At 37.7% G+C, this 14,220-nt stretch overlaps 2 protein-coding genes across 10 annotated transcripts in view; one reads left to right on the forward strand and one right to left on the reverse strand.

Moving 5' to 3' along the window:
• The window catches only part of dab2ipb (DAB2 interacting protein b), a 156,332-nt gene extending 146,703 nt beyond the window's left edge, over positions 1 to 9,629 (forward strand). For 5 of the 6 annotated variants that reach the window (XM_053618187.1, XM_053618190.1, XM_053618186.1 and 2 more), the window contains 3 exons: positions 1,157 to 1,359; positions 3,678 to 3,765; positions 6,379 to 9,629. In XM_053618187.1, the coding sequence (XP_053474162.1) occupies positions 1,157 to 1,359; positions 3,678 to 3,765; positions 6,379 to 6,546 (459 nt within the window). In that variant the 3' untranslated portion in view covers positions 6,547 to 9,629. Of the gene's footprint in view, positions 1 to 1,156; positions 1,360 to 3,677; positions 4,921 to 6,378 lie in introns of those variants that run through there. The other variant, XM_053618189.1, reaches the window with a different exon arrangement.
• A 2,249-nt stretch (positions 9,630 to 11,878) lies between these two features.
• The window catches only part of ttll11 (tubulin tyrosine ligase-like family, member 11), a 28,382-nt gene continuing 26,040 nt past the window's right edge, over positions 11,879 to 14,220 (reverse strand). For 3 of the 4 annotated variants that reach the window (XM_053618288.1, XM_053618286.1, XM_053618289.1), the window contains 3 exons: positions 13,560 to 13,799; positions 13,262 to 13,368; positions 11,879 to 12,756 (listed from right to left, as the gene is read on the reverse strand). In XM_053618288.1, the coding sequence (XP_053474263.1) occupies positions 12,464 to 12,756; positions 13,262 to 13,368; positions 13,560 to 13,799 (640 nt within the window). In that variant the 3' untranslated portion in view covers positions 11,879 to 12,463. The remainder of the gene's footprint in view (positions 12,757 to 13,261; positions 13,369 to 13,559; positions 13,800 to 14,220) is intronic. The other variant, XM_053618287.1, reaches the window with a different exon arrangement.

The raw sequence follows: 14,220 nt of genomic DNA on the forward strand, positions 1-14,220 counted from the left end.
TATGTTGAATGTCCTCTTCACTGTCCACCAGGTTTTGCTTCTCTCGCTTTCTTTTTCCCCCTGCTCTGCTTTAAATATTTGCATATACGTGCTCAGAAATAAAGGTAGCAATCTGCACTTACGGTCCCCTCCGAAACTATTGGAACAGCAGCGCCAATTCTTTTGTTTTTGTTATGCAATGAAGATATTTGGGCTTGAGATATAGGGCATATATTTTTGAGGGCAAAATATATTTCCTGGTATTTACTAGATAGATTACCTAGATGGGTTAAACAAGTTAGAACATGGCACCTTTGGTGTCAGACCCAATTTTTAGGTGAGCAAAAGTTTAGGAACAGATAGTCTTAAAATCAATTAAAGTAAGCAATGCTTAATATTTGGTTGCATATCCTTTGCTTGCAATAGAGTGGATTGTGACACCTTCATCCCTAGCCTGTAGAGGTTGTTAGTGTTGTCACTGGCTGTTGTTCTGGGGTTTTTCTTCACAGTTCTCACAATGTTTCTGTCATCAACTGAGCAACAGCTGATGATGTCTGTTTGTCAATACACCAGTGGTTTCTTTCTTTTTCAGGACATTCCAAATGGTTGTACTGGCTATGCCCAATGTTTGTGCAATGGCTCTGATGGATTTTCCCTCTTTTCTCAGCTTCGAAACAGCTTGCTTTTCTCCCATAGACAGCTCTCTGGTCTTCATGTTGGTTTATGCTTATTAACAGTAAATGCAGTCTTGAAACCCAGGTGAAACCCAGGGCTCAAACCAAGAGCAGACATTCAGTGTTCAACATTAAGTGTTTAAACAATCAGTGTAACAGGACACACCTGGGCAGCAAGAAACACCTCTCAGTTGCATGGTCCAATATTTTTGATCACTTGAAAAATGGGTGGGTTCAAACAAAAGGTGCCATGCCGATAGGTGTAAATATCGGGAAATGAAAGCCGGAATTCTGATCTATCGTCTCACGTTCGTCTTTTGATATCAAAACCCAAATGTCTTCGGTGTATAACAAAAACAATAGAATTGGCTTTGCTGTTCCAATAATTTCGGAGGGGACTGTAAATAAATGAATAGTGATTGTGGTAGCAGGGCATGTCCATGTGTGATGTGCATGTGTGTGCTTACTGCACGTCACTCATGAGCTGTCTCTCTCGCTCTCAGTATCAGGCAGAGATATCCATGCTGCAGGATCAGCTACGCGCGTGTGTGCAGCAGCTGGAGCAGTGTGAGTCTCGGCTGCACTCTCAGGACGATCAGGCTCAACAGCTGCTGCTGCAGTACCAGAACCGTCTGGAGGAAGCTGAGCAGAGACTGCAACGCCAGCAGGAAGACAAAGAGCTGCAGATGAAGAGCATCATTAGTAGGTGAGACACAGATTACTAGACACTGTATGTGAAGTCTGTTCAAGTGCCTAAGTATGCACAGTGTATATAAGGAATAAACCGTGATGGTGAGGTGTGCTGTTATCCATTTATAGTTACATTTACTGTTATCACTTACACTATAGTAGCTATTCTTCTCCACCCTCTCTTTTTTTTTTTTTTCCATATTCCTGATGTAAATAAGACAAATGTGTCATGTTACAGAGAAACCAGAAGGTGTAAAGTGGGGGCAGTGGTGGCTCAGTGGTTAAAGGCTCTGGGTTACTGATCTGAAGGTCAGGAGTTCAAGCCCCAGCACTGGCAAGCTACCACTGTTGGACCCTTGGGCTAATCATATGAATAGCTCTCTTTGCTAATGGGTGGGACATCAAGAGCTGTTTTCTGACTCAGAGGCTGAAACGTGCATGCTGTTCATTTTATTCTCCTCACAAAGCTCAGAAAATATGTGTAGTTTCAATCTATATACATTTGGAAAGTAGACTGTTCAAGGTTTCTGGGGATGTGAGTTTTATGTTTGTAGGACAAAAACTCGCGGAGATTTTGAAGTGGGAGTGCGAACATTCTATTTTCTCCCTCAGGCGGGAGAGCCGACCGCTAAGTGTTAACCCTCAGTTGCTCAGTTGAATAAATGAGATGAATGTAAGTCGCTCTGGAGAAGGGCGTCTGCCAAGTGCCATAAAATGTAACTGTAAAGTCCTGAAGACTTTCCCATGGCAGAAAACTGTCTTACTTTTTACAAAGCGCTGAAACTGAAGACTCCTTCCATAAATGTTAAATATCTCCTAACAGAAAGCTTCACCATGTCAACAACTCTGGTTTTATTTGTTAAATACAAGCACATTTTTCAGTCAGTTTATTAGTCTTAGTTTATGTTAAGTATCCATCATACAAGTCATCATTTGAATGAGTTGTTACTATAGAAACAATAACATATTAGAACAAGCACATTGATTGATATTGTCACTACTGTCCGACATTCTAACTATTCAGATTTGGCAATTCAGCAGCGCAGTGGTTGAACTATTTACTAATTTTACATATTAAAATGGTGTGTGTGTGTATATATATACATATGGTTGGACCACACTACCAACAATTCAATCAACTTGATATAAATTCATCGGCGATGTCACTGTAAACATAGAAATAGAGCCAAACAGTTACAGTTCTTTTTTGTACTGATACTGAATTAAACACTACCCATGACTGGGATATGGCAGGCTGTGTAGGCAACTAACTAGTTAGTCGCTAGCTAGTGACTTGCTAGTGAATTAAACAGGCACAAACAAACATGAAAGAAAGTGAAAAACAATAAACTAGAATTAGAACATATATACACCGCCAAAACCTACAAAAATCATGTGGTATTTGATAGCGTCACAAGTCGATAAGTGTTCTAATATAGCAGAGCCCATAGACGTTTGGTTAGCGGTCGATGCTAAATATAATTATAGCTTCATTTCAGTCACATGGAATGTTTTCTTAGTAATTTAACAGCACATCTACGGTAAATAAAGACAGTCCTGATGATACTGTTTTGTTTCTGCCTTAACATTGTTTCTTTAATCGTTAGCATCACTCGTAAGCTAATTTATCATCACTGTCCAGATTTCACAGTTGCTAAGCAGCTGTGTTCTCATAACTGTAAACACTTAAATAGTGAGGTATACAATAGTAGAAACACAAGATCCTGACGAGGAGTACTTTATTTCCTTTATAAATTATATTCATTACATAGTCTTGTCATTTTGGTCTCTTGCTGTGAGCTTTTGAAAAAGGTCATGATTCATGTCTTAGCTGGTTGCTTTGGTTTTGATGTTTTAAAGTCTTTACTTAGGATTTTTTTTTTTTTTAAGTTTACAGGGATAATGAATGGGAGAGAAACTTCTGGAACCAAAGCAATTTGGGGGGAAAAAATGTTCAGCCCTGAACTAAACTGAGCTGAACTGAATTGAACTGAGAGCTCATTACTGAATGAAAAAGCAACAGACTAGAATAGACTAACTCAAACAAACAAACAAAAAAGAAAAACTGTGACACATACCAGGACAGAGTTTCTTTTTTCCTCTAAGAATCCGGATGGATAAAAAGTGTCAGCTTTTGTCTAATCTCGGTTGATTGTGTTTATTTGTGTACCCTGTATAACCAGAGCAAATTTATAGAGCAAAACATTGAGCCCATGTTCTGGACCAAGGTCCACAAAATCTGACTAATGCTGTATGTCTGTGTGTGGAACAACAGATGAATAATTAGTACTAAAATTGTTGTTTTTTTGTTGTTTTTTTTTTTTTTTTTTGCAGGTTGATGTCTGTTGAAGATGAGCTGAAAAAAGATCATACTGACATGCAGGCCATAGTCGACTCCAAACAGAAAATTATAGATGCACAGGTACGAATGCCTGAAAATATCAGAACATTCACCAAGAAAGTAAAAAAAAAAAAATGCACTGGTTGTTATTGTTAGGGGGCCAAACACCGAAGATCTTCTTTTTCTTCTTCTTCTTCTGCCTAGGATGTCTGTGGCAGCCCATAGAACCGTCTGGTAAAAAGTTGTTAAATTTGGCACACTGATTGGGGAGAGTCAAAGGAACATTCTGACTACATTTTTGGGTCAAGTGCTGCCAACGCTCTAGCTCCACCATCAGGTCAAATTTGGGCTTGATTTGCAAGTACATTTATGGTCATAACTTTTGAAACGTGTATCCAAAATTTAAAAGTCAGACATCCCACTCTGTCCCACTCTAATAGCCAGACACTATGACAGGGGTGTCCAATCTTATCCAGAAAGGGCCGGTGTGGGTGCAGGTTTTCATTCCAACCAAACAGAAGCCACACCTGAGTCTATTGAAAGCCAAGATCAACTGATTAAACAGGTAGAATCAGGTGTGTCTCCTGCTTGGTTGGAATGAAAACCTGCACCCACACGGCCCTTTGCAGATAAGATTGGACACCCCTGGTCTATGATGTTAATTTCTGCCATTTTGGAGTTTGTGAAAAACTTTTTTTTGTTACTTCTCAAATCGACACCAAAACACAGAATGGGGGAAAAAGGCCCAGACTGATGAGGAAAAAAACCCCACATGCATTAAATTGCAATAAGAAAAAAAAAATTCAGGTCAGAGCAGTAGCAATTACGACCACAGGTCGCAGCAGCTGCAGCAGCAAGAAAGGCTGCACTAATAGTATTAATATATTATTGAACAATAAGGCACAGTGGCACAGCGGGTGGCGTTGCCACCGCTTCACAGCTCCAGGGTCTCCGGTTCGATCCTGAGCTCTGGAGCTACTGTATAACGAATCGATTAATGTCTCACTGTGAGATAAAGCCCAGGTTCCAATCATTACCATTAATTATCGTGCTATACTAATTAAAGTTGGAAGGTTGTTTTTTTTTTAACTTTTAAAGAAGCCTCCTTCTTCCACACATACTATCTCTAAAATTAATCACCTACGCGTTCATGATGAAGCATGAATGGGTAGATACAGTGCCCTCCACTAATACTGGCACCCTTGGTAAATGTGAGCAAAGAAGGCTGTGAAAATTTGTCTTAATCTTTTGTTTAACCTTTTGATCTTTTGTTCAAAATATTCACAAACATACTCTGCTCTCATGGACACCAAACAACTGCAAGCACAAGACAAGTTTATATAAAAAAAAAAAATCTTTGTTAAATATAGGTGTGCAACAATTATTGGCACCTCTGTGAATTCCAATTGATATTTTACATTTTGTTTAGTACACCTGGGTGACTAGGAACAGGAAATTATTCAACCATGACTTACTGTTTCACAGAGGTATAAATATGAGGTAACACATTGGCCAAATTCGCTTAGTCATTCATAACAATGGGTTAGACCAAGGAATATAGCTGTGATGTGCAGCAAAAGGTTGCTGAGCTTCACAAAATGGGAGGTGGCTATAAGGAAATAGCACAAGCGTTGAAAATGCCCATTTCCACCAACAGGGCAATAATTAAGAAGTTCCAGTCAACTGGAAATGTTATGAATCGACCTGGAATTGGACGTGTGTCTGTATCGTCTCAATGCACTGTGAAGAGGATGGGTCGAGTGGCCAAAAAATCTCCCAGGATCACAGCTGGAGAACTGCAGAAGTTAGATGCGTCTTGGGGTCAGAAAGTCTCCAAAACTACAATCTGAAGTCACCTACATCACCACAAGTTGTTTGGAAGGGTTTCAAGAAAAAATCCTCTACTCTCATCCAAAAACAAACTCGAGCGTCTTCAGTTTGCCAGACACTACTGGAACTTCAAATGGGATCGGGTTCTCTGGTCAGATGAAACCAAAATAGAGCTTTTTGGCAATAAACACCAGAGGTGGTTTTGACGCACACAGAGAGGTAGCCATATGGAAAAGTACCTCATGCCCACGGTTAAATATGGAGGTGGATCTTTAATGATTGGGGCTGTTTTTCTGCCAGAGGACCTGGACATTCTGTTAGGATACATGGCATCATGGACTCTATCTTAAGAAGTAATAGTCTCAGATCCCTTGCCATGTATTCTCTAACCTCATCAGGCATTATAGGAGAAGACTCAGAGCAGTTATCTTGGAAATGGAGGTAGCACAAAGTATTAAAAGGGTGCCAGTAATTGTTGCACACCTATATTTAAGATTTTTTTTTTTTTATAAACCTGTGTTGTGTTTTTGTGATTTTTTTTCAAACAAAAGACCAAAAGGTTAAACAATAAAGACAATTTTTCACAGCCTTCTTTGCTCGTATTTTCCAAGGGTGCCAGTATTAGTGGAGGGCACTGTATGTAAGGAATAAAACCTATCGTCCATCCGTTTCTTTTTATTCTTAGATTACGTAGAGTTTCCACCAGACAAGTCTGTATGAATGAGCTGTTACTATAGAAACAAGCTTGGTACCTGACCTCCCACTCTCTCCCGCATGAGAGCAAACTCTGCCCACTGCTGTTTTAGGTTCCGTCGGATCCTCAGTCCATGATAGCAATTCACGTTTGTCTTTTTGTCTCCGCAGGAAAAGCGGATAGCTTCTCTGGACGCCGCGAATGCGAGGCTCATGGCCGCTCTGTCTCAGCTGAAGGAGCGCTACAGCATGCAGACTCGCAACGGCATCTCACCCACCAACCCCACCAAGCTGCAGATCACTGAGAACGGAGAGTTTCGCAACACCTCCAACTGCTGAAGCCCAAATAGAGAAACATTCACGCCTTGACCCGGACTGAAAGAATGGATGAGGGCAGGAGACACAGACGTCACTGGCGGAGAAAGAGAATGGCTCTTGAACCCAAGCGAGTTCTTTTTGAATGAAAGAGGAACTGTTTGCAAAAAGTCGTAAAATTCTATTGGCTGTCCTCGTCTGGGACATGAGTGAAACCTCAGACTTGTGGCTGTGACCTGGCAGTAGTGTCTGCTACTTCAAGTTTAGGACAAACCACTAGATGTAAATCTCTATCAGAGTGTCTACGCGTAAACAAAAAGGACATACTGGTACATCGCTTTATCAATATGGACACTCCAACTTGATCCTACATCCAAATCGTTCCTTGGGAAAAGGTCATTCTCTGAAGCTTTTAGTATGACAGAAATGCTAAGCTTCTTCAGGACATCAGGTGCTGCCTTGCACTCTTTCTCCTACACGGACTGTCCTCTCTCAGACCGCTCCACAATTCGCCCATACGTAGTGCACTTTGTGAATTATTAACATAATAAGCCTTAAAAAAAAAAAAAAAATAGAACTGCAGCTCCTTTATCCCTTGATCTGTGTCTGTAAGTAAGGTAAAAAGTCAAAAGTATTATTTATTTTTAAACCTAGTCTAGACAAGAAATGAACAGTCAATTACATATAAAATTTATTATATATGAGTATGTACTGTGCAGTTACACTCTGTATGTACTATATATGTGTGCACACACACACACACACACACACACACACACACCACACCACAGCCATATACTCAAAGGTCATACATGCACAGTACTTCAATAATAAAAAAAGAATTATTGCAGAGTAGTTTAATATCAGATGATATTACATAATAACAATAATAAGAATGCATTCAATATATCATCACTATATCAGTGAGATCCTCCTAAAGCTTCAACAGCACTTTATTCTGCTAGCTATGCCATTTCCTGACCAATTTTTCTACTCTGCAGTTTTGTTTTGTTTTTTTTTTTTACCTCCACATACATATAGTTTCCACTTTATTCAATCGATACTTCCTAAGACTTTGTTAATGACTCCAGACACCAAGTATGCAGTCAGTTCCTGCTATTATACATTATTTATTAGCGTATATGCTTAAAATGGCCTCCTTAGACTCGTGATGATTTAAATATATACATAGATATAATTATTTTGACTGTAACTTGCCATGGACGCGTCAGTTAAAATGTTAAGGAGCATTACGGTGAGCACTGGCAGGACCCACAAGCGTGAATTCGACGTCAATTTGCACACGGCCTCTTTGTGTTGTTTTGTTTCCCACTTCTGTGCCTTCTTTCTTTGAAGGCAGCTTTGTTGTTGTTTTTTTCGTTCTTACGTGTGGCACCAGGTATAGTCCGTAGTCCTTCAGCGTGTCTAGAGCTTGTATATTTTTGTATTCCTGTTCATAACTGCTTAAGGCGCCACATGCAGTTATTTCTGACGTGCACTGTGGTGAAATGTGACGCTGAAGCTTTAATTCAGCCATTCCCCCCCCCACCCCCACTTCCCCTCCCCACCACTACGAAACACGAGAGACAAACGTGGCTCTCTTTATTCGACTGCAAATAATCAAGCGATGCAACAGGCCTGGGCCTTGGGAGCTCTTGGGAAAATGAAAATGGTATCGCTATTTTTTACATGTTCTTGAAAAAAAATTGAAATAGAGAAGGTCTGTCTGCTGTAGCAAGACAAGAGGTGTGTCCTGTAAATATTCAAAAATAACAAACTATATATATAAATATATATATATATATATATACACTTCAACATGTGTTCTGCTGATAGGACTTAGAGATACCATTTCCTACAATGTTACTGCTGTTTAAATGGGATGTGTCATTTTATTTTTGATATATCCAGTCGTGAATGCAGTTGTCCCGCTGATTTATTATTATACATCGTGATCATGATGCAAAAGATTTGTTTATCCAGAGAGTTTACAGATTACAGAAGCACAAAAATTTTTTAAAAACCCTATCATTTTATTCTGCGCTGTTAAATACACATTAATCCTATGCACTTCTTTTTTTTTTACATGACATTGAAGATGGATCCTCAAGTTAGATCAATTCCTGGTAGAAATGGCAAAATACGCAGCAGTAGGCCGCTAGAAATCGAGGTTCTACTAATTGGAAGGTCAAGAGAAGGTCAAATCCTAGAACTGCTCTACTGTACAGTAGAGCTGCTGTTTGGTGCTTGGACCCCCAAACTATGAACTTTCGTAGGCTATGAGTCACTTCGTACAAAGTGAACCCTTTGAAATGAACGTCAGTGTGGATTAAGAAAATAGCGGATAGAAGTCTGAACCATGTAGCAAATCAGAAAGTTAGGTTTCCTTCATTTTTTTTTTTTTTTTCCACTTCAGATGAATAACTACGTAGTCAAAATCAAGGTGCGAGTCATTTGTGAGTGAACGGCCCTGAAATGGAAGCACTTTCTGGAGTTTGTTATTTCATTTTGATCAATTCTAATACGTTTGGTGCTCTTGAAATTGTCCTAATTTGTAGCCAGTGACATCTAAATGAACACGCGCTGCAGCTCTATTGCATTTCAGCACTAGTCAATCTTAAAGCCGTAGCCACGCTTAAAGCCCATATTTCAACTGAACTGTAGGCCTTGCCAAATGACAATCTCTTCAGAACATCACGTGAACATCAAGTGATTAAGTCATTGTGTTGATTCTTATATACTGTACATACTACTGTGCAGCATACAAAGAAAACGATCCGCTAGAAGCTCCAGGTCCTTTTTCGTTTAGCTCTAGATCGTCAGGTATCTCGGTGGCACACACTTGTTCTCAGCAGTCGATGTGGTATATAAGCTTTGTCAAAAGAGACACGAATCTCTAAACGAATACGAGACTATGTTATATGTTGTATAATCCTTGTAGAGAAACTTTTGTAAGTATGTTTAAAGTATTGGCTTCTTTTGAGGATGATGAAAACAATAATGTACAGAGAGATATGTCCATGTTAAGACCTATGAAAATGTGGCTGTGCAATTTAAATGTACATTGGCAACTAGGATGATTAAAGTTTTATTTAGATATTTTATAATATCTGCCTTCTTGCCTTGATTTTATTATAAGGTGTTCTTCAACGGGAGGTGCTCTACGATACATGGTCCATCTGCATCTGGTCTCAAAAAAAGCTTCGGAGTGAAATTGAAACAAATGGGTGAGACCATGTCTTTCAGAGCTTTACAGATTCAGATTTGCAGTATCTACCTTTGTTTCCGTTATATACTATTATGGAAATGATAGTATATACGTGTCAGGAATTTTAAATCCATTTCTTAACATCACAACTGAAAAGCATATTGACTGAGTGGTGGGTCATTTCCATTTTTCTTCCATTTTCTATTACAGGCCATAGCAGCTCAGTAGACTTTTTGCCTCTGGTTTTTCAACGACATCATCCGTGAAAGAGGTCTACTGTAAATGCTAGGCTAATTATATGACCAATCGCTGTATGTGAATTCCTGCTTGTTTATAGTCATATAATTTATAGCAAGCTTTTTCAAACCTCTGGGTAGTACTATACCCTAACTATAACAGGAACACCTATATACCTATGTATACATATACACCCATGCAATTACCCAGTCAGCCAATCATGATGCAACTCCAGGTCAAGAGCTTCAGTTAATGTTCACATCATACAATGGGGAATGGTGACTTTTACCTCGGCATGGGTTTCAGATGTGCTGGTTTGAATATTTTCACCCGCAGCAGTCTGTTGATTTCACATAGGATGGTGCAAAAAAACATCTAGTTTTTTACAACCACGGTGAGCAGAAAAGCATCTCAGAACGCACATGTCGAATCTTGAGGCAGATGAGCTACAGCAGCAGAAGACCACATCAGCTTCCACTCCTGTCAGCCAAGAACGGGAATCTGAGGCTACACCAAAAAAGGACAATGAAGACTGGAAGACCATTTTGATGTGAATATAATCTAAAGCTTTTGATCTGCACTGTATCGGCTTTATTTTATGCATCGCATTGCTGCAACAACATTGGCTGATTGCATGAATGAGCACGTACAGGTGCACGTGAGTGGATATTACTCGGAATTTATGAAAATGAAGAGAGGTTGAAAAGCAAGTATGCAAAGAAACCATTTCGTTCTGGAGGTCCAAGCTTTATTCAACAGGACCATCCAAAACAAATGTCAGTAGAGTTAAATAGATAAGTGCAATACTACATAAATGTCTTAAAACACACTATCCAGTATGTGTGAATTGTATATATATAATATAATATATATACAATTATATATAAATAAAAATTATATAGTGTGTGTGTGTATATATATATATATATATATATATATATATATATATATACACAACTACATATATATACACATATATACATATTATATATATATATATATATATATATATATATATATATATATATATATATATAAATAATTATATACAAAATGATATGGTATATAAATAAATATATAAATAATTTTATTTATATATATATATATGTGTGTATGTATATGTGCATTTTATATAATATATATATATACATATACACACATATATACACATATATACATATATATATATATACACATATATACATATATATACACACATATATATATATATATATATAAATAATTATATACAAAATGATATGGTATATAAATAAGTATATAAATAATTTTATTTATATATATATATGTGTGTATGTATATGTGCATTTTATATAATATTATATATATATACATATACACATATATATACACATATACACACATATATACACATATACACACATATATACACATATATATACATATACACATATATATACATACATATATACATACACATATACATATATATACATATATATATAAATAATTATATACAAAATGATATGGTATATAAATAAATATATAAATAATTTTATTTATATATGTGTGTATGTATATGTGCATTTTATATAATATTATATATATAATATAATAATAATATATATTATATATATATATATACACATACATATATATACATATACATACATATATATATATATATATATATACATATACACATATATATACATACATATATACACATAATATACACACATATATACATATATATATATATATAAATAATTATATACAAAATATGGTATATAAATAAATATATAAATAATTTTATTTATATATATGTGTGTATGTATATGTGCATTTTATATAATATTATATATATATAATATAATAATAATAATAATAATATTATATATATATATAAAAATAAAATTACATGAGACCCAGTAAGATTTGCACTTTTTTTCCAGATATGTAACTGACTCAATCATACTACAGTGAAGCACTCCGTTACATGAAAATAATATTAAATAAAATATTCTGCGAATATAAATACAGTAGCTGCAGTATAATGTTTAGTGCACTCGGTGCCTTAATATGGCGTTAACACTATTATTTCATCATAAGGCCGCTGTTTTGGATTAGTTGTCGGCCACGTCGTAGTTAGCTGCTTGGCAGAAATGAAAAGTCAGTGGTATGAATCCCTTGTAGAGTCTGCTTGTCCCTGATTCTGTGATAAAGGGATACGTACTTTTCCTTCCTTCAGCTTCAACACACCGTGTGTTAGCAACGCAGTGCAATTTTCACACACATACATGTAGACAAGCTAACTCGGTCATATATGCGATTATCACATAAAGCAATTCCAGGTGCAGTGAATAGTTATATGATTTTTACATCATATCTTTTATTTTTTTTCCTCTAATCACGTGTATATGATGCCATGCATAAAACGTTCAAATGTGAGAAGGCAAAAAAGGTGAGACAGCGTGACCCGTCTGTTCTTTTTTTCTTCTATTATTGCTTCCTGCTTTAACAAGCGGTGCGTGGTTCAGCCTCCCAGGTCTCCACGTTTCCTTTCCCAGAAGGCTGCAGTGTCTGAAGACGGCGAGTGGCGGCGGGGGAGTTGAGCGCGCACGGAACGTGAGCAGAATTGAGTGTGGGGTGAGATTTCGAGGGGCGTGGCTTCTCATCGTGTCCCTCCCCCTCGAGTGCGGACTCGCACAGCTCCAGCAGCGAGATCACTTGTTCCCTCAGTGGTGACGCCTTAAACCTGCGTGAGGCCAAGAAGAAAAATGCCTCCACAAATGCCTGCAGTCCCATTCCTGTTTAAAGAGGAAGACACGGTGACGTTACATACGCGGCCGTTCAAATCCAAATTTCACAAATGTTCAGCGAAACAAAATTTTGTCATAAATAAAGAACCAGCCAAAGCCAAAATGCATATACGAAAATGAGTAAATAAATAAAGAATAATAATAATCGTCATCATCATCATCATAATGATAATAATTATATATCACTTGCTGGTAACAGGTTAGGGACATGATCAACAGCTGTAAGAATGGCTGGTAGAGACCAGAACTAAATCGGCGTTCGTGCCATAGCCATGGAAACCTAAAGTCACTAAGCAACTCTAAAACCATGCGCTTCACAGCAAGAAGCAAGAGAAGAATTGTTTACTGATATCGGTTTACCAATAAAACACTAAATACCACGGTATATCATGGTATTAAGAGTCTGGAGAAGAAGAAAATAAGAGAAACCTTTGTTGTATAAAGTGTGATGAACTCTCCTGTCAGATCAAACACAGAACATTAGGTTGCGTACCAGATTCTCTGGAGTCAGAGAGCGCACCAGCCCAGCGGCGGGTGATGTCGATGTACAGGATGTCCACCGACGCCATGGTGAAACTGCTGTTACTCAGCTTGCAGTTCCTACAAGAGACCGTGTGTTCGTTTGAATGGGTTGTGTTTCAGCACTCTGAATTTCAGCATGCAAAAACCAGAAGCTGACAAACTTTACAAATGACTAGCAATTAGTATTGATCTCAGATTGATTATTTTCCTATATCAGCATGCTCCATTATGTTTTATTCCTTCCATGAAGAAGGATCGACCAGTCTTGCCTGATGAAAGTGCGGAAGCTGGTCGGACCAAGCTTCATGGTTCCTTTGACCCCGAGGAAGCGCAAGAAAATATCAGCAATTCGATCTAATATTCGCAGGTAGTTGAACTGCTTCATGTACTTGGGGAAGACTTGTTTTAGACACAGAGATGGAAGTGCTCCGACGAGCTCTGCCTTCTCGTCCGATCCGGCTTCCACGATGATGGCTTCTTCTGGAGTTCTGCCCAGGAGGTTTGATCTGCTGACAAAGAAACAGGTGATTGGGTAAACTTACCGCAAATGTAAATAGTCTAAACAATTCTGTCGCATTTTTATAACCTCATGAGTTGTGCAGCTAATATTTTGCCCAAGTATCAAGACAGAATCGCATACTTGAGTTAGATTTATTCATAAAACCATTAAAAGCTTCTTAATCTTGTCTTGATTGTATTAAGCAGAAAATGATATGCTTTTCGGCTGTTTAGTTGATATGTTTACATCGTAGACTTATACCTCACCTCAATTATCTTAATTTCATGGCAGCCATCATTCATGCCTCAGCCCAAACTGATGAGGTGCAATAGGTTGTGTTTATTTTCCTCAATCTAATTTTATGGACCATTAGTTTTATGTAAACACTGAAGAAATGCTTGTCGCTGAAACTCCAGAGCAGATAAAATGCT

This window comes from Ictalurus furcatus, chromosome 28 (genome assembly GCF_023375685.1).
Source record: "Ictalurus furcatus strain D&B chromosome 28, Billie_1.0, whole genome shotgun sequence".
Taxonomy (NCBI): domain Eukaryota; kingdom Metazoa; phylum Chordata; class Actinopteri; order Siluriformes; family Ictaluridae; genus Ictalurus; species Ictalurus furcatus.